This window comes from Heptranchias perlo, chromosome 2 (genome assembly GCF_035084215.1).
Source record: "Heptranchias perlo isolate sHepPer1 chromosome 2, sHepPer1.hap1, whole genome shotgun sequence".
Lineage (NCBI taxonomy): Eukaryota > Metazoa > Chordata > Chondrichthyes > Hexanchiformes > Hexanchidae > Heptranchias > Heptranchias perlo.
In genome coordinates this window covers 33,705,586-33,726,924 of record NC_090326.1, presented here as the reverse complement: position 1 = coordinate 33,726,924, position 21,339 = coordinate 33,705,586, and the positions used below count along the sequence as shown (strand labels likewise).

General features: G+C 42.0%; 1 protein-coding gene across 3 annotated transcripts in view; it reads right to left on the bottom strand.

Annotated features, from left to right (window-relative positions):
• The window catches only part of jarid2b (jumonji and AT-rich interaction domain containing 2b), a 339,245-nt gene that overhangs the window by 101,219 nt on the left and 216,687 nt on the right, over positions 1–21,339 (bottom strand). For all 3 annotated transcript variants that reach the window (XM_068001688.1, XM_068001689.1, XM_068001690.1), the window contains one exon: positions 952–1,121. In XM_068001688.1, coding sequence (XP_067857789.1) covers positions 952–1,121 — 170 coding nt within the window. The remainder of the gene's footprint in view (positions 1–951; positions 1,122–21,339) is intronic.

The following is a 21,339-nucleotide window of genomic DNA, read 5'->3' as shown; positions in this document are numbered from 1 at the left end:
ACAATCTAGCCCCATCCATTTCCCCGCTTCACTGCTATCCACTACCTCTCCATTTTCCATCCTTGCCATGCATTCTGTCCCCCCCGCCCCCCTCAGCGTGCACCTTCCCCTTGGATCCACTTGGCATCTGTTTTCTCCTGACTGCCTCCTACTCAAGTCCATTGGACAGAGCCTGTTCCTCCTTTCCACTCCACTTAAGGCCTAAATTGCTGCCTCTCAATAAACTGGAAGCGGGAGCTAACAGTCTCACGATAGTACCCAACTCCAGTATAGACAGGTGGCAATCTGGGCCATTAGTGCTAGAAGCATGTGAAGAGAAGGAGCAAGGTCTGTCCAGTGCATTAGCTCCCAGGCTTGGGAGGGGTAGAACAGGGAGGGGCCAGGAGTTCCAATTTCTCTCATTTCTAGCCACAATCACGAACAATGTTCAAATGAGGGCTCAAAAAAAAACTGACTGACTTGCACCGAAAGCAGACAGTTAAGCCTTGGCTGCGTATATTATTGAATAATTTCCAGACATCCATCCAGGTTCTGTGATTTCAGAAATCATGTTGAATCTCTCACTAGCCATCTCCGGTGAGAAAAATTGCTGCTCCCCTCTTCAGCACCACCCACATTTTTTGTTAGTGAATGTAGGCTTTCTTACCCTTTTTTGTTCATCAGCGATTTTATACACTTGTGATAGGTAAGTAGTATCAGGTGAAATGTCAATGACCTAATTATTGCAATGTGTTCTGATTTGACATCTTAAATTGCCATTTAGAATATGGACAATAATGTTCTGACATCAATTGTTTATGATATGAATGATTCAAGTCGAGCAACATGGTTGGTAAAAACAAAATGTGATAATACAAGCTTTCACAGAGATGCTGAAAAATATGTATTATAAAAAATATACATTCTGTATAATTACAGTGTTGATCAATACAAAATTATTATTATACATACCTCTAAGGCAAAGAAAAGTAAGGAAATCTTCTGTTTTGGGCTTTCTTTTTGAGAGATCAATGATCTGTGTTGCAGGAGGTGGCAAGACTGGATCCACCATCTTGACTGGGGTTGTGCTGGGGGAGTTGGGTTGCGACTGGGCAAATTTCCTTTGTGCTTGCAGTCTCGGCCTGGAACAAAAGACAAAGAAGATCTCCTTAAAAATGTTTTCCAAAACATCAAATTTTTAAAACAGTATATTGTAAATTATACAGGAACATTCCCTTTTCTGTCAAAAACTGTACCTCAACGTGGCCATATTTGAAGGAGTATTTAAGTAAGTAACAGAAGTTCTTTGTCACTCCATACAGTACCTACAACAGACGCACCATAACCCACTGGGACACATGCACTAGAATCCATAGTACAATGTCAACATTATACCCCCAGCACAGTGCCTTCCAACAGAAATTGCTGAACAGCCACAATTGTGGCTGTGATGACATGGATTAGTCAAATACATTAATTTTAGTATAAAACGCCTTACATATACTCACATAATATAGGTAAATGTACTTCACATCTACCACCATTCAGTATCCATGTAGAGTGCTTCAGTAAAGCACTCAAAAGATTTAAAAAAAACACTTGCACACTATTTCTCGTTTTACCATTTTACCAACAAACTTACAAAAAGGTTAAAGTACACATGAATATGAATATTGAGATCACATGCTCAAAATCGGTGTCTATTACTCTTTTTTTTTTACTTAGTAAGCAGAAATGCAATTATCCACATCCAGATTCCCAATTAGCCACATGTGGCAAGGAGCGAATGTACTGGACATCACTCAGCCAGATGCAGAGTAAAGTGTCCTCAACCCCAACCTCAGAAGGCACCAATGGGCAATTAGTGTTGAATACAGTACAGTTTTTGTGCTGTAGGCCCATGCCCAGGAATTGGACTGAGGCTGCCCAAACTCATTTCACATAGGACCCTACCAGAGAGATTACTCTTATCCCATCAGTCTGGGTTGGATTTCAAAGTTGCTCCAAATTAGCTGTCTTGCAGTAAGCATCAAGAAAATACCATTCAACTACAGACCCATGACGAAGCTGAACAAACAGTTAAATGAGTTCTCAGCTGGTTCCTACCCTGCCATCTAACTAAAATGGCAGAGCAATGGCACAATTTATTTTAGTTGTTCCTTTTAGGATAGCAAGCCCTAACTGTATGTATGTAGAGTGTGAGTTTTGGCAGACTAATCGTTCTCTAGGTTCACATAATTAGGATCTGAAGATTGCCATCTGAAGACAGTTCTATTTCAGTCAAGTACTTAGTTCAGTGCTGTAATCAAGGAATGTTGGACTAACATCTCAAAGTACCATAGCACAGGAAAATGCTTAATGGCTGCAATCATCGTAAAGTGGGCTACAAACTGAATCAACAGAATTAAGTTTAAACTGCTTTTTTTCCCCCAAAAAAATGGGTAAAATTCAGAGATATGATTTCTGTGAGCTCTCCATGGATTATATGTGCTAAGCTGCTGGACGAGTAGTTCTCCCCAATGGCCTAGTGTATAAATCGCTGCCCAGTGTAATACAAGCCAAAGATCAAAAAATCCCAGGTTTGATTTTTGTTCTGTGCTAAGTTGGAGAGAAAAAAATAAGTCAGGCTTCCTGCTGGAAAGTATGATTCTGTGGAGTCAGATGAAGACAGGATGAGGCTCAGCTGTGATCACATGCACACATGAATAGTCTGCCAGCACATTCTCTAGGCCCATACATGAACAGCTTTTTGGGTGAGATACTGGATGGTTGCCAGAGCCTGTGGTACCTTATTCCAGCAAGGGCCAAGAGGGAGGGGGCAGATAGGAGGACAAAGGAGAGGGCGGAAAGCGAGAGGGTAGGGGGCTCGAAGAGGAATTGAACACCACCAATATCTTCTGATCAAGGAATCAACTACTGGACACATTAGGGTAGGAATCATGTTCAGGACCCTCATTTCCAACATTATGTAGCCCACTTTAAACCTTAAAGAGGACCAAGATGTTATTATCATGGTCACAGAATTTTCACAATGTTGCAAATAGCCACGGCTTTTACGTTCTGCTTGGAGACAGATTCTCTAATCAGAAAATACTGAAGTGTGCTCGACTACATTAAGAAAAAGCAAAGGAAGCTCTGAACAACAGTCAAAGTGAGATGATTCATGAGTCTGACAGAGCCCGGTGTTCAGCCTCCTCTGGGCCTCATCACAGCTGCTAATGAATGCAGAAAATATAATAGTCCCAGTCAACAGTCTGAATTTCTGTAAACCTTGTAACGATTATAAATCATGAGTTTCATTGTCATTTCCAAATGAATGATGAACAAAAATTACTCACATCCACTTAGCATGATGTACATTGACAAATTGATAATCAAGTTAATGGCAGGATGAAAAGTACAAACCAACTGCATCTTCCCCTTTTAATGCAATGTTATACAGTGCTCTCCAGGGCTCAGCACTAACTCAATTACTGACTTAGCATGGAGTAGTAATACAATAACTATACCCAGGGATTTCACCAAGACAATACAGCAGAATAGATTTCAGCATCAATTCACTACCCAACCTATACCACAGCAACATCATTGGCCATATGACATGCCTTCTGGTTACAATAAATTTAGTGTGCATTTTCTCACCCCTGCTTTTTAGGGATCAAAGATTACACAGATCAATGATTCCTCTCGGGTCCAATCATGAACAAATATCAATTCAAATTCTGACCAGGAATGAAAATATTAGGCTATTTTAAAGAGATCAGGGTGTCAGCAGCACTCTTGCCCGATTTGGGAGGTTATGAATTCAAGCCCCACTCTAGGACTTGATTACACAATCTAAGCCAACACTCCAGTGCAGTTCTGAGGGAGTGCTGCAATGTCGGCGGTGCAGTGTTTCAGATGGGAGGTTATACCGACCCCCGTCGGCGGTTCTAATGGTTGATGTGAACGTAAAAGTTTCCATGACACTACCTGAAGTAAGTAGAGAGCTCTCCCGATGTCCCGGCCTAATTTTCTCCCTCAACAACAATCACTAAAAATAGGTTATCTAGTCATTCAACTTTTATGCTGTTTTGTAGGACCTTGCTGTCACAAACTGGCAGCAGCAATTTTCCCATATAACAGTGACTACCCTTTAAAAAATAATTCATTGATTGTGAATAGCTTTGGGATGTACCGAGGACATGTTTATAAATACAAGTTCTTCCTTTTTCCTTCTATTTGATACTCAAAGGTGCACGTAGCAAAATAAAGTGTCCCTGATTTTAGAGCCCATGACCCTAATTTTCAAGTTTGCAAATTGAATGGAATAGTTTTTGAGATTGTGGTCATATGCTCAAGTTTTGTCCAACCAGAAAAACACTGGTAATTTAAGTTACTAAATAAGTCCGGGAAACTATTGGCTTTTAATCACTCCACATGTTCAGAACCTGTGGCTGTGCCGATCAAAATGACTGCAATTTCACCAACAATCCTGGAAAATTTCACTGCAGTTTTTTTCTAAACTGAATCTTCCATATATGGAAAAACTAGTCAATTGTGGACTGACTGCCAACAGTAGCATCAAACTTATATGGGGATGTTTTAATTGTGTTCTCTGCAAGAGGTCATAAGTATTCCCATTACATTTTTGCACATATTCAGATTACATGGGTAGAAACCAATTAAAATACATGGAAGTTTTAGTTGAAAACAACAGTAAAATTTCCCAGGATTTTGGATTAAATCATGTAGCTATTTTTAGTCATGTGGAATATTTTATCCATACAATGCTATATTCCCAGACACATTTATTACTTAAAAATGTACATGTATTCCTCTATTTGAAGGAAATGAAGTGTATGACACCAGCCCCAATCATAGCTTTTAACCTGCAAACTTTAATAGGTGTACTGTCATGAAATAACCTATTATCTTCATTATTTTGTACTGTTCGTCTACTTCTCATAAGTTTAATACATTCATGGAATGTTCTAGCACAGAAATTGGCTATTCAGCCCATCCAATCTGTGCTGGTGTTTTTTTCCATGAGCAAACCTGTCCAATCCCAATCTCCATTTAATATTCCTCTTTTACAAGCAACTAATTTGCTTTTAGAAGAATTTATGGACACTGCTTCAACAATGTTTGGTAGCAGAGAGCTGTCAACCCTCATAATTTTTGAATACCACTATTAGGTCCCCCCCTTAATCCTCTCTGCTGCAAGGAGAACAATCCCAACTTCTCCAATCTCTCTACTTAACTGAAGTCCCTCATCCCTGGTATCATTCTGGTAAACCTCCTCTGTACCCTCTGCAGGGCCTGGACATCCTGCCTAAAGTCTGGTGCCCAGAATTGTGCACAATACTCCAGCTGAGGCCCAACCAGTGATTTGTAAAGGTTTAGCATGACTTCCTTGTTATTGTATGCAATGCCCATATTTACAAAGCCATGTGTCCCATACGCTTTCTTAACCACCTTATCAACTTGCCTTGCCACCTCCAAAGATTTGTTAATTTGCACCCCCAGGTCCCTCTACTCTTGCATTCCCCTCAAGATCATTTAGATTGTACTGCCCTCTCCATGTTGTTCCTCCCAAAGTGCATCACTTCACACTTATCCGCGTTAAATTGCATCTGCCATGTGTCTGTCCATTTCACCAGTCTGTCTACGTCCTCCTGAAGTCTATAACTACCCTCCTCGCTATTTACTACGTTGCCAAATTTTGTATCATCCACAAACTTCGAAATTTGCAAACACCGTCCTCTGGGGGACGCCATTGTATACTTCTCTCCAGTCAGAAAAACATCTGTTCACCACTACTCTCTGCCTCCTATCCCTTAGCCTATTATGTACTCAACTTACCACCATCCCTTTAATACCATGTGCTTCTAATTTTCTGAATAAGTCTGTTATGTGGCACTTTATCAAATGCCTTTTGAAAGTCCATATATACAGCATCTACTGCACTACCTTCATCAACCCTCTCTATTACTTCATCAAAGAACGCACAGGTCAGACACAATTTGCCTTTAACAAATCCGTGTTGGCTGTCCTTCATTAACCTATGCTTCTCTAAGTGAGAATTTATTTTGCCCGTGACAATGGTCTCTAGTAGTTTTCCCACCATTGACGTTAGACTGATTGGCCTGTAGTTACCAGGTTTATCCCTCTCCCCTTTTTTGAACAGGGGTGTAACATTTGCAATCCTCCAGTCCTCTGGCACCACTCCCATATCTAAGGGGGATTAAAAGATTGTGGTCAGAGCTTCTGCTATTTCCACCCTAGCTTCCCTCAGCAACCTAGGATCAATCTGGACCGGGTGACTTGTTAACTTTGAGTGATACCAACCTACTTAGCACCTCCTTTCTATCTATTTTTATCCTATCCAATGTCTCTACTCCCTTCTCCTCTACTGCGACATTAACTTCATTCTCTTCTTTTGTGAAGACAGATACAAAGTATTCATTCAGTACCTCAGTCTGCCTCCACAAGAAGATTTCCTTTTATGTCCCGAATCAACCCCACCATTCCTTTGACTATCCTTTTACTATATTTATAAAAGATCTTTGGGTTCCCTTTTATGTTACCCGTTTATCTTTTCTCATACTCTCTCTTTGCCCTTATATCCTTTTTCAATTTCCCCCTGCACTCTATATTTTGCCTGGTTTTCTACTGTATTTTGTACCTGACATTTGCTACAAACCTCCTTTTTCTGTTTTATTTTAACCTCTATTTCCTTTGTCATCCAGGGAGCTCTAGCTTTGGATGCCCTATCTTTCCTCCTTATGGGAATATGCTTGGTTTGTACCCGTACTATCTTCGCCTTGAAGGCCTGCCATTTCTCATTTACTGTTTTCCAGGCCAATCTTTGTTTCCTGTCCACCTGTGCTAGATCCCTTCTCAAATCACTGAAATTGGCTCTCTTCCAGTTGGGTATTTTCACCTTTGATTTTTCTTTGTCCCTTTCCACAACTACTTTAAACCTGATTATATTACGATCACTATTACCCAGATGTTCTCCCACAAACACACTACACTTGCCCTACTTCATTCCCCAGAACTAGATCCAGCACTGCTTCCTCCCTCATTGGGCAAGAAACATACTGATGGAGAAAGTTCTCTTGTACACATTTTCAAAATTCCTCTCCCTCCTTGCCCTTTACACTTTTTTCCCCCCATCTACATTAGGGTAATTGAAGTCCCCTACTATTACTGCTCTATTACATTTCTCTGAAATTTGCCTACAGATTTTTTCCTCTATCTCCTTCTCACTATTTGGGGGTCTATAGTAAACACCTAGTGATGTAACAGTTCCTTTTCTGTTCCTTAGCTCTAACCAAATAGATTCAGTCCTTGAACCCTCTAGTATATCGTTCCTCTGTGGAACTGCAATAGTGAACAATACTGCCACCACCTCCCACCTCCCCCCCCGCCCCCCGTTTCTTTTTTCCTACCCTATCCCTCTTGAATAACTGGTGGCCAGGAATGTTTAGTTTCCATTCCTGCTCATGTTTAAGCCAGGTCTCTGTTATAGCCACTATGTCCTAGCACCACGTGGCAGCTTGTGCCTGCAGCTCATCACCTTTATTTGTAGCACCCCTCGCATTAACACACATACGTTCCAACACCAAGCTCGTCGGCTTTGTTTTATCCTCCATCTAATTCCAGTTTTTTCAACACTATTTGTTCTGTTGCTATTTGCCCCTCTTAGTTGTCTATGTACCTTGTCTCTCCTCTCTGCTGCTATGTCCTGGTTCCATTCCCCCTGCCAAAACCCTCCCCACAGCACTAGTTAACCATTATTCCAAATTCGGTAATACCATCAGGGCACCTACGCCACGTTCCGGTGCCATGGAGAAAAAGATTTGATATTCAAGGAACCCAGCGGTTGACATATGGTCAACGAGGATCCCAATGAGAAAAATAGCCACCACTCCCCAAGCCTGACAATGTGTGACTGTCACTTCAAATAATCACAACACTTTAATGAACCACAGTATTACTGTTACCTATAAAAGGAAATTAGGAACACAGAAAAGAACAGGACCAGAAAGACTCATCTGTTGGTCCCAAGAACTAAAACCTCTCAATCTCCCACTCCCTCTTATAGTTATTAAATCTAATATCTTTGCATCATCCCTCTTATAATCTTCAGCACGTGTCCCCGGTTCTGGAGTTGGAAGATTTATTTTGATGTCAAAATCCGAATAAATGAATGTGCGTTTGCTGCGAGTTTCCATAAGATAACAGGTAGCCTTTGTAAAAATTTACAATTTTGTTTTGTTGTATGCCGTATCGGAATTGTTTCTTGATCTCCTCTAAAACTAAAAAAAAACCTAAAAATTGATTCAGACACATAAATCCAGAGTGTAGACCTTTTGAGAGGAACTGTCTGGGTTTAATGATTTCCTTTCCCGTCGTCTTGTAGTCTTTGCAATTACTTCCTATACACTTAAGGCAGTGAGAGGTGCTGACGTTAACAGTTCATTTGTATTTACAGAATGACAATTTGCTGTGGCTGGAGGCATTGCATTGGGATTGGATCTGATTAATCCATATCAATACAATCACAGTACACCTCGAATAAACAAGGCGAAAATTGCTAATAATGGAACACTATTAAACTGTAGAACAAAACCAAATATCAGAAAAGGGAGTGGGGTTATATGTACAATGAAAGGATAATTAAGTCTGCACTGAGAAAAGAACAGCGCCATAAATAGCAATTCCATGCCAGTTTAACAAGCTGGAGTCGCGATCACTCAGAGCCATAAATGCACGGACAAAATTACACAATCTGCAGTGTAGCCAATAGGACTGCTGGTTTAGAGCTCCAGGTAGCCAGCTCTCTCAAGTGCTCTGATTTAAACGTGTCGTGTGAATTCTTTTATATGTGGTTGTGACTTTTGGGCAAACAAGGGCATGTCATATAGTACGTAGTACACATCCACTCTAACGGACTGTTGAGAGACGCCAGCTACACGAGCCTCAATGTAATTTACTTCAAATCAGAGCCTGTTCTAATCCAACCTTCGCAGGGCACGGTTTGAATCAAGAAAAAAAACTGGTCATGAATTGTCAGAAGGGGAAATGGATTAAAGCTTCTCTGTTTTCTTTTTGAATAGGGTGGTTAAAAAAGGACTGATGTGTCCTGCTTTACAGGAACCTCTCCCTCCATACACAAAACAGATCAGCACTGCAACAATCCCCCTGATCCAGTGAGTGAGCAGTGCTTTTTGATAAGAGCTGATAAGTTTTCTCTGCTTTAACTAATTGACACATTTTGTAACACAAGATACCAAACCTTCTCAACATTCCCCCATCATCCCTCAGTGACTGGATTTAAGAGGTGGGCAGGCACCAAAAGATTTTTGAAATCTCAAAATTATCGATCCTCAGCTTTCCAGCATTCCACAGAAACTCCCAAATATTTTAGTTTAAAAAAATAAGAAAGCAGGCAGGGCCGGTTTCCACGCAAGAATAACCCACTGCAAAATAAACCAGGGTTGCACTGTGCAGGCTGCACCGTTGCTGCTTCTCAGGCATGGATTACCTACTGCTGAAGCCTTGACTGTGTCAGCTGTGGCTCAGTGGTTAGCACTTTCGTCTGAGTCAGAAGGTTGTGGGTTCAAGTCTCACTTGGGTACAAAATCTAGCCTGATAATCTAGTGCAGTACTGAGGGAGTGCTGCACTGTTGGAGGTGCTGACTTTCAGATGAGATGTTAAACAGAGGTCGCGACTGCCCTCAGGTGGATGTAAAATAACTCATGGCACTATTTTGAAGAAGAGCAGGGGAGTTCGCCCCGATGTACTGGCTAATATTTATCCCTCAACTAACATCACTAAAAAACAGATTATCAGGTCATTGTCACCTTGCTGTTTGTGTGCAAATTGGCTGCTGCATTTCCTACATTACAACAGTGCCACACTTCAAAAGTACTTCATTGGCTGTAAAGCGCTTTGGGACGTCCTGAGGTCATGAAAGACATTATATAAATGCAAATGTCTCTTTCCTCTTTCTGCTCAACTTCTTTAACTTCCTTCACCCAGAGGCCTCGATGAAGCTTGAACCTGCTGGTCTGGTCAGAACCTAGTCCTTACAGTTCAGGGCGAAGCTATGTGCACATGGGTCCCAGAACAGGAATGTCTGGAGCAAACAATCGCCAAACAGGAGGGTTCCCTCCCAGTCGGGGAACACTTCAGCAGTCATGGACATTCATCCACCGACCTTCGGGTAAGCGTACTCCAAGGCGGCCTTCGAGACACACGACAACGCAAAATCGTCGAGCAGAAATTGATAGCCAAGTTCCGCACCCATGAGGACGGCCTCAACCGGGATCTTGGGTTCATGTCACGCTACACGTTACCCCACCAGCGAACAAATGTTATCTGTTTTTAATATAATGGGTCATTTGCTGGCTCTCTCTGCCTTCCGGATGTTTCTGCCTCTCTCTGTTTTTCTTCTCTGTTTTTTTTCCCTGTTTGTTTTTTTGTTGAATGTGTATTCGGGGGTTCTGCAGGTGACACCTCTCTGTCTGAACACGGTGATTGCCTTGGCAACGGGCAGTTGCAGGGGCAGTCTGTAAACACCATGTATTGTTCTATATGTATAAATGCGTAGGCTTCAAGGAGATCCTGAACATTTACCTGAGGAAGGAGGAAGTCTCCGAAAGCTTGTGAATTTAAAATAAAATTGCTGGACTATAACTTGGTGTTGTAAAATTGTTTACAATGGAGCAAAGGAGGTTAAGTCCCATTATGAAGAATCCCGTTCAGCCATCTCTCTTCCCTCTCCGCAGGACAACGGAAAGAGCTAGTGAAATAGCATTAGTATCTGAGTTACAAAGTGCGTCAATTAGTTAAAGCAGATAAAGCTTATCCGCCCTTATTAAAAAGGGCTGCACACACATACAAACACTCCCATATTAGCACATAAGACTAGCTGGTAGCCAGTGGCAGGAGTTTCTAGGCCTCCTATTCTGCCTGCCAGTCATCCTGAGTGGCATCAGATGACATCGTCCAGGCAGACCAATGACTTAACAAGGAAAAGGAGTCTGGAAAAATATTTTAAACCAGAGCAGTAAAATTGGGACTTGCTCCAAAGTTGTGACAGTTAAATGCCTTCAAAATAGTCCAGTAAAAGAAAGAAACTTGAGGGGTCTGATTTGGTCAGATGACATGAAACTTTTATTCCAAAATTTTTTTTAAAAAAATAGATGAATAATTATATTTGGTTTCTGCCCTCCACACCTACCACTCTTTTCAGATATTCCGGCAACATTTAACATCATTGGCGGAGGGCAACCACACCTCTAGTGCTATTCTGCAATCAGACACTAGGTGGTGTGTAAACCCAACATGGGCTAACAACTTCAGTCAATCTTCCCACCCTCTCTGCAGGGATCAGACTAACTCAGCAGCCACCCCTAAAGGTGAACCCAAAACAATGCACTCATCCTGCAGAATAACCCGGCAGGAACTTGCATCTCGTGCTCCCTAATGCACTCAATTGTTTAAAATAATTCCGGAAAGGTTCAAATATGGTCGTCTCCTCACATAATTACGAGGATATTGCTAGGACTGGAGAATTTTAGCTATGATGACAGATTGGATAGGCTGGGGTTGTTTTCTTTGGAACAGAGGAGGCTGAGGGGTGATTTAATTGAGGTGTACAAAATTATGAGGGGCCTAGATAGAGTGGATAGGAAGGACCTATTTCCCTTAGTAGAGAGGTCAATAACCAGGGAGCATAGATTTGAAGTGTTTGGTAGAAGGATTAGGGGGGAGCTGAAGAAACATTTTTTCACCCAGAGGGTGGTGGGGTCTGGAACTCAGTGCCTGAAACGGTGGTAGAGGCAGAAACCCTCATCGCATTTAAAAAGTACCTGAATGTGCACCTGAAGTGCCATGCCTACAAGGCTAAGGACCAAATGCTGGAAAGTGGGATTAGGCTGGGTGGCTCATTTTCGGCCAGCGCGGACAAGATGGGCCGAATGGCCTCCTTCTGTGCCGTAAATTTTCTATGATTCTAATCATGTGAAGAATACAATATTTTAAAAAGAACAAGTAGAACAAAATCCCTTTAAAAACTCATCACGGAGTGGCCGACTTGACAATAAACACTCAATCTTTGTTGCATTTCCAAAGGAAGGCATGGAAATTTGCTGCATCTTCAACTAGACTTGGAGCCCAGCATGCTGCATCACTGCCCCTGGTGCACAACAAATAGTGCTGGGAGGCAAAGACAGCTGAAGATGCATATCAACTCCACAACTACCACCTGAACACGTGGCAAAGATTGTGACTTAACGCTGCTTTTTAAAATTCAGCACTGCACGTTCAAACACTTCAGATAATGCCACTGATAGAATCATAGAGCCTAGAATTTTACAGCATACAGAAGGAAAAAAAAGACTTGCATTTACATAGCGCCTTTCACAATCCCAGGACGACCCAAAGCACTTTACAGCCAATGGAGTACTTTTGAAGTGTAGTCACTGTTGTAATGAGTAAATGCGGCAGCCAATTTTGGACACAGCAAGCTCCCACAAAAAAGGAGTCCATTCAGCCCAACTCGATCTCACGGGAAAGCTATCCACTTAATCCCATTCCCTTGCTCTTTCCCCATTCCCTTTTCTAAATATTTATCCACTTTCCTTTTAAAAGCTATTGTCTGCTTCCACCACAATTTCTAGTAGGATATTTCTCCTAACCTCTGATGGGTCTTTTACACTAGGCTCAATGTCCTCAAATTCTTGTGATATTTGTCTGCAGATGAAGAAACTGAACAAACTGTAAACCCTGTGTCTCGATTAATATCAACTGGATGATTTTTTTTTAAGTCCCAAAAGGTTGCTAAAGCTGACATAGAGTAATGAGCATAGAGGGCTTAAGGGTTAGTTATCTTCAAACACATCAAGCAACAATGTGCAGTCAAGAATGTCGGCAACCATTATAAGGATTGAGAGTGACGAATCGGTAACAGCTGACAAATTTGCATCCCACCCTTTCTGAAGGTTACGACCGTCATTGGGATATGGTTTCACAGCTACTGGCTGCCATCTGGCACCGTGTCCAAGTGACTATCTACATGTGAGCCTCGATAGTGGGTGTTGTTGGTGGGCTATTTTACCATGAAAGGCATCACAGTCCAGCGTGATCTTGCTCCCATCTGGAAATCCACGACTTACAGCATGAATATCACACTGAATATCAGTTGAGGAGGAATGGGGGCGATGGGGTTGGGGGGGGGGGGGGGGGGGGGGGCGGTGGAAAGAGAAACCTGGTTAATTTTGTTTCCCACTCTGTACCCCAGGACATTAATGCAACTGAGCAGAGATAGAAATGGTGGTCTGCATAGTTCAGCACCACACTGGGTGTTGCATCTAACCACTGAGCCAGCAGTCAAACTTAATAGCAGGTGCATGGTCTGTTGCAGTTGTGAGGTGGCCTGTAGTTTTCTTAGGTATGATGTAAACAAACCCAATATGGAAATAAAAACCCAGAGGGCTGGGTGGTGGTGCACTGGGTTAGTACACTATTTCATCACCCCTGGCACTTGAGGCTCAAATCGGGTCCAAAATTATAGAGAAAGGAGATCTACATTCCATCAGTTGTTAAGAGTCCTACATGAAATAATTATGGGTTATTAACACAGGCCCTACCCATAATCCTCCAATCTCACTCAAATATCAGGGTAGCTGGTGTAGGAAGTGAAAATCCAGACTGATGCAGCAAAGGGTGCTCTTCTGAAGTAGAGGTAAACTACACTATTCAGGTAGAATACAAGGGGCTTAACACCCAATCTAGTCTGTGCTAGAACTGAGCTGGGAATGCTCAATACTGGCACAGAGTAGAAAGCTGCCTAACGCTAATTCCAAAAGTGATTAACAGCTGCAAAGTGCCAAATGAAAACATTGGCTTTGGAACTACTTTTTGAATTGCCTAATTGGTAAAATGAGTGTGAGGTACAAATTACTGGAGGAACACTTTGTGCTTAAGTTTTCCTGTGTAGGTCACTAGCTCACACATGCCCTCCTTATTCAGACTGCCATCAATTCTTCCAACCTTAAAGCACTGCGGCTCCCCACAATAGAAGTGTTGCTACTGTATAGGCTTCAGCCAGTAGGGGAATATTTTCAGGTAGATTAAAAGATGCCCATAAAAGTAATCCAAAATGCATCAAGACAACCTGTCCCCAGTGTACATTAGTACCATGTTGAATGCTTATATCTTGCCTTTCCAAGCACAGATGTTTAAGTTAGAAATAGAGGTAATGTGAGCTCAATCACATTTTACGGCTTTTAACTGGCTCGATTTCAATGGTATCAGTGAGGGCATAGGTAATGAATTGCTGAAAGTAGCTGGATCTTTTGACTACTTCGACTACCAGGTGCTGGGATAACAATCACACCATTCATACTACTCATTTGTGAACAGTAAGATGAAATTTGTACCCATTGGGTGCCTTGGACATACATCTGCTACTCCCAGTTATCCAACCTCTCTGCAGGTACTCTGTGTACATGCAATACCACCAAGAATTACAAGGCAGGTTAGCGTAGGGAGACCTCTTCGGTTGTCACTGGAGCTCTGTGTAGCTCGTCAGTCCTGGGAGGAAGCAAGGGAAAATCAACTAAAATTCCCTCACATTGTTTTGAGCAAGGGCCTCACCCATTGGTGTGAGAAGAAAACATGAGGAATTAAGTGCACTAAATACAGGCCAGAAGCACTGTTTCTAGGCAAAATCCTAGTCAAGAGGTGAAGCAAGTGTTCAGCTATCAAATGAACCGTACCTAGGATCCGCAAGATAAGGATGATTTCTTCCTTTTCAATCTCTCCTTCTTTAGATACTTAGCTCTCAAAGAATTCAGATATGGCTACAACTAATTGATTGAATCTACAAGCTTTAGATGAATCTTATTGAATTGATGATACTGTTGGAGCTATAAGAGAACTGGCAGGTGCATTGGTTGGAATTGGAATTAGTGCCAGAATGATTGCCACTGGCTTGGGGACTACTTCATTTCTGCCTCATGAGCGCTGTACTGGTGAGAAAACAGAGTCAAAGATTTCTTCTCAACAGCTTCTAAAAGCTGGCTACCCAGTAAACGAAACCCCGTCCTTCCAGAACCAGGGTCAACACGCCATATGGAAGAGGCCATGACAGCCACGGTCAACTGTGGCTAACCGAGGAGTAATTTCGACCTCCAATTCAGTGTCAATTGGTGCTGATATAGCAACTACTATAACGGCAATGGAAGCTGCACGCAAAACGGTCTCCATGGAAGCTGAATGCAAAACGGCCTGCAAGACTAGTTTCAAATGAGCAATTCTTTAGTGTTCTATCTAGAAAAACTACATTGGGCCAGTTAGCAATTTCCTCCAGTGTTGTAGCACAGGAGCTACTACATAGCCCTGTGGGTGGGTAGCTGTATGGCTGAACCTGGACAGTCCCAATACCATTTCCTTAATCTTACAAGGAGGGGCTCGACCTGCCCTCCTGTACCTCAACAAAGATGCCACTCACGATGTGAGAGTGTCGGTAAAAATGATTGGACTGTAAAGAGCATCACGGCTAACCCAAAAGTGTCCCCACATACTACAATCACCTGGGGCAAATCTGGCTGATTCTCCCCCTTTCCTCCCAGCAAAGGAAGTGAAGGCCAACTGTATTGTTTGCACTGCTGCTCCAGTAGTGATGAGCTAACTCAGCACAAACTAGAGACTTTAATGACCTGCATGGGCCAGCACCATACCAGGCCTACTTTTAATTATTGAGCCATGAGGTAACCATATTCAAGGATTTTCAGTAGAGTATCAAGGTATGGCGTAAGAAGTGACAATTTCTTTCTAATGCATCTGACTTTTGAGATGGCCCCTACTGCTAAGCTTGGACAGATTGTATAATTCTGGAAATCATGGGAACACAGGCACCAGAAAACTAAAATTCTCTTTTTGGATCACCAACTTTGCCCCCCCCCCCTCCCCCAGAAAGGCTTGGTTTGACAAGCTGCCTCCAGTACCCTGTCCAAGATCCATTATTCGTGTGTGAGCTTTGAGGGCATGGAAGGCTATTTGACCACAGAAGGCACATCATAGCCAAGTCCGCACCTGTCCTCACCCAATGTCCATTTGCAGTGGGATTGGATAGTGACCGGGGACAAGAACCCTGGCTGATTCCCCCCTCCTTAACCCAAGGACATTATCTCTACAACCAAAAGTGCCCCACCACTCCCTGGCCTGTATGGCTCACTCACTGAATAAACTCACTGAACCAAGTAGAAACCCACAAAGGCATTTCTTACGGGCTTAACACCAGGAAGGGTCCGTGGCAAAATGTGGTGAAAATAGATGCTAGCGACAACCAATTGAGCAAATAAAACCCCTAAAGCAAAAGCAAAATACAGTCGATGCAGGAAATCTGAAATAAAAACAGAAAATACTGAAAACACTCAGCAGGTCAGGCAGGATCTGTGGTGAGAGAAACCGAGTGTCAGGTCGATGAAACTGGAGTTCTGATGAAAGGTCAACAACCTGAAACGTTGACTCTGTTTCTCTCTCCACAGATGCTGCCTGACCTGCTGAGTGTTTCCAGCATTTTCTGCTTTTATTTTTTTCAAACCAGCTGATGAGGCTAGAACACAATGGCAATGATTTATACCAAAGTTGAAAGATTCGCTGAAAAGTAAGTTTTGAACTTTCACAAAAACTTTTCGAAAAGACATGGGGTAGAGTTTCTGCTTTGGGTGCGATTGGTAATTGGGCGCAAATTGCACCCGAAAATTGTGCCGGTTGGGTTACAGTTCGAGTTTCCACTAAAATGCATTTGCATTATCACAAACGTAAAATCTTCCATGAACCACCGCAATCCGGCAATACAGTGTAATTGTTTATTTCTTTTTCTTAGTATAAAAACTATTCATTGATGTTACATCAAGTTTCATCGCGTCTACAGCACAGAAACAGGTCACTCGGACCAACTGGTCTATGCCGCCATTTATGCTCTCCACGAGCCTCCTCCCTCCCTACTTCAACTAATGTTACGAGCGTACCCTTCTATTCCTTTCTCCCTGGTGTGCTTATCTAGCTTTCCTTTAAACACATTTGAACATATTTACCTCAACTATTCCTTGTGGTAGCGAGTTCTACATTCTTACCACTCTCTGGGTAAAGAAGTTTCTCCTGAATTCTCTATTGGATTTATTAGTGACTACCTTATATTTATGACCCCTAGTTCAGGACTTCTCCACAAGTGGAAACATTTTCTTTACATCTACCCTATCAAACCCTTTCATAATTTTAAAGATCTCTATCAGGTCACCCCTCAGTCTTCTCTTTTCTAGAGAAAAAAGTCCCAGCCTGTTCAGTCTTTCCTGATAGGTATAACCTCTCAGTCCTGATATCACCCTTGTGAATCTTTTTTGCACCTTCTCCAATGCCTCTATATCTTTTAGTATTTAAGATGTATTTACGAGAGGTAACCAGGTGCAGTTTTATTAATACAGCTGAAAATGGGTTTATCACAAAAAAAAGTATTTTTAGTAAGTCTCCCCAGTCCTCCACCTGTGAGTAACTTGATTTTAAATCGCTGAAAATGGCTTTAAAAAACCTATACTGAACCATTTACTACGGTCATTGGTGTACAATAGTCAGTTTCTTAGTAAATTAAATATTGTTTAATATGTAAAAACGTGTGTGCCTAAGAAAACGAGCTTAATTTGAATACCTTCCTCTAATGGGCGCAATCGGCAGAAACTCGCCATCCTCTTATTTCAATCGGGGGGGGGAAGAGAAACATGGATAGACTTGTGGGCGGGGCCAGCTTCAATGCAATGATTTGTGAACCAAGCACAAAAGATCACGGAAACTCAAATTATGCTGGGCGTAAATAGAAATTCCGCAATCCTTTGCACTGAACCAGCCGGATTGCACCGATAAAACCAGCACAATCTAATGAAAATACTACCCTATGATTGCAACATGAAAAGTCACACTGAATTTCTGCTGGTGCCAACGATGAGTTGTACGGTCAGTGATGGGTTTAAATAAAAATGCAGTACATTTCCAGACCGAGGTCTAAACATGCAGCTCAGGTGAAGACAGACCCTTGTATGGCAACAAACTCTTAAAGGGACTGCATTCCAGCAATTCCTCGCGCCCCCACTTCCTGTTTGGGCGACAGCTGATTCACGCGTACGTGGCAGCCGAATGAGTGAAGAGGAATGCAGATTTCGCCACTGTACGGAGGCACTGCTCCATCCAAACATTGGGTCACGTTTAATACTGTCATCCTCTCCTACGGTAGGCATGTCTCCACTAGCAGCCACTCGACAAGTGATGAAACTCAAGTTATTATAGGATGGAATGCCAGCCGACAGATACTACTGAACTCAAACTCGTGACTGAAGTCTCAAAGGCGTCTCTTGGCACACTTAGTTCCGCAATTAATCAATTCTTCAGAACTAACCTCACGTTGTGCATGTTTAAGGGCACTTTAAAGTACCTTAGCAACAGCCTTGCAACACTAGTCCGCAACTGAACACAAAAAGGGTTTCTTAACTAACTGGTTAAAAAGTAAATCTGTAACAAAGTGAAAATGGGCTTGCCATTTTGTCCTAAAAAAAAACAGCGCTGAAAGTGCATTAACAGTGTAGACACCCCACTGGTACTGCTAAACCATTTAATACCATGTTTATACTGGCACACTCGGGTCAGACTGGTCCAAAAGTGGCTAAAACATGGCTTTCATTTACACTATGGGTAAGTCTGCCGATGAAGAGCTTGGTCAGACACAAGTGCAAGGTCGCAGAATTGCCCCTGTAGTGTTTTAGCACTATCTAGGCTCCCATGTAGCGATGCTCGGCAGCGAGGCAGGACCTCACAAAAGTACCTCTTTATATACAGGGTGGACTATCGGTTCCATATCATCAACAATGTGTTAGTCCCTTCTCAAGAGTAGGCCTCAATGATTTAGATGCGTGTCTATATAAACTTGTGGCCAAAATTCTCCCACCTTTCCACAATAAATTTACCAACCTTCTACCCATTTGTCCTCACAGTTTCATTTTTTAAATAAAAAACCTACGAACACTGCAGGAAAATAGGTCAGGTCTTGGTATATGTGAAATTTTAAAAACATGGCTATGCAATTCCTATGACATATTAGTATAGTACATCATGCATGCCAGCCTACATAGCACAATGTAAACCCACACAGACAGGAATGCCCAGTGTTCTACCATTCATCCCATGGCATGTTAATTATTATAATGCAGATTCAGCTATCACATCAGGTTGACAGATGCCAGAGAAGAATACAGGACGTTTACTGGGTCACTGTTCTGGGCACACTGACAGGCATTGCCTGAGGATATTATGGACACTGATGATTTAGACTGGGGTTTAGAAAGCAACATTTATTCACATAGCAGCATGAATTCAGACAAAAGAACAGATAGGTTCTCTTCTCTCCTTTCCTCCCATCTCTTCCCCACCCCCACCTCCTCCCCACACTTTATGGAATGCTAATTTAAAACAAAACTTGAATTTGGAGAAAAGAAACCAGACTGAATAGGTTCTGATGACAGTGCTCAGATCCTTTCACATTCCCAATGAAAGAGCAATCAAAAAAACACAACAGTAAAAATATAATTGAGGGCAATGAATAGCAAGCGCCTCTGTCGGTTTTCTCGAAAGAAAACCGAAGTCCAAGTTGGACAGCATTCCCTCAGCATTTTCAGGAACATACAAGTAAAAATGCAAGAAACTCACAAAAAAAGTGTTCAAAGTGAATAATGCAAGAATACACACAAAGTAAAGTTGACCGATTTTCAAAATGCTTGGGCTGCTCTAGCACAAGGTGCAGCTGTTCCATTTTAGTGTTTGCACACTAATAAATCTGGGTGGTTTACCAGCTCCAAGTGGTTCAACAGTCTCGCTACGGATCTAATTTTAATCTTTATGAATTTAGGTCAATTAAACACAGATATAAAATCCTTAGCGTGCTTTTTCAAATGAATCCACGATCTGATTAAAACTTTAGAATGTCAGGAATCTGAAATACACGCAGCAGGTCCCTCAGCATCCAAAAGGAGAAAAAAAAATTAAAGTTTCGGCTTCAGTTCTGTCTTTTCTCTTTTCAGGCCTTTTGCGCATTTCCTGTTTTTGTGTCTAATTAAAACTCGAATTGTGTCCAATCTCAAATTAAACTAGAAGTACAAACTTATTGAGGTTACAAGTCCATAATTTTGGATGGCATGGCTCCCCTATCATCTAATATCAAAAGGATCCAGGAGGCTCAAGTACTTCTCTTTCCCATCTAAGTTTTTAGAAGAGAAAATATGGTGAAAGAAATACTCCAATAGCTCTACAATTGCCTAATTCTCAGGTACACAACCCACTCACTGCCTTTAGTAGCGAAGATAAAAGAAGAAGTAATATGTTTCAGTACCAGCATGAGATATGTAGTAGAGGCCAGTCCTAATTGGGATGTCAGCCAACAGATGAAGAACCGCAGGGGGAGGAAGCAGGGGAGATGGGGGATAGGGGTGGGCGGGAGGGAAAGAGGGGAAGGAGGAGAAGAGAACAGTTACTTTTCTTAGGAGTAGCTCAGGATAAGAACATGTCTGCAAACAAGTCCTGTAGATGGGACTCAAGTGTGCTTATTTTCAAAAGGAACACAATGCGAGGGCAACTCAGTTCTGGCAAAGCATTTTAATGTTGTTATTGTTACACAAAAGAATTCAGAGATATAGCACTGTAACATAAATCACTCCTGCTTCTATTAGTAGAAGAGAAGATTAAGAAGTTCAAATTAGCCTTAAGAAGTATTAGTTTTGAGACGATGGCCAGCTGCTGCAATGGTATTTAACAATACTATAGTGATCGGAAGCATACTCCACTCTGCAGGAAAGTCTCTTGTAAACCAATCACGTCTCACACTAAAACAACGTGCATGCTACAGCAAATACTTAATAACCTTGTCTAAATTAGGAGCCAAGATCCATTCGTGACTTAGAAATGGAACAATAAAACCTTTAAAGTGTCAGCTTGGCTCAATTGGTCGTACTCTCAGCTCTCGAGTCAGAAGGCTGTGGACTCGAGCCCCATTCCAAAAGTCAAAGGGCGTAATCTAGATGGACGCTTCTTGAAGGTGCCATTTTTCAAGAAGAGGTGTTAAACTGTTGCCCCATCTAACCGTGCAGATGGAAATGAAACATCCCTTGGCATCTTTGAAGAGTAGGAGGATTATCTCTCAGGGTTCTGGCCGAGATCCCTCCCACAACCAACACCACCAAAAAAGATATCTAATCCATTCACTCATTTGTTGTTTGTGAGGCCGTGCTGTGCACAGACTGACTGTTTTGTTGCCTACA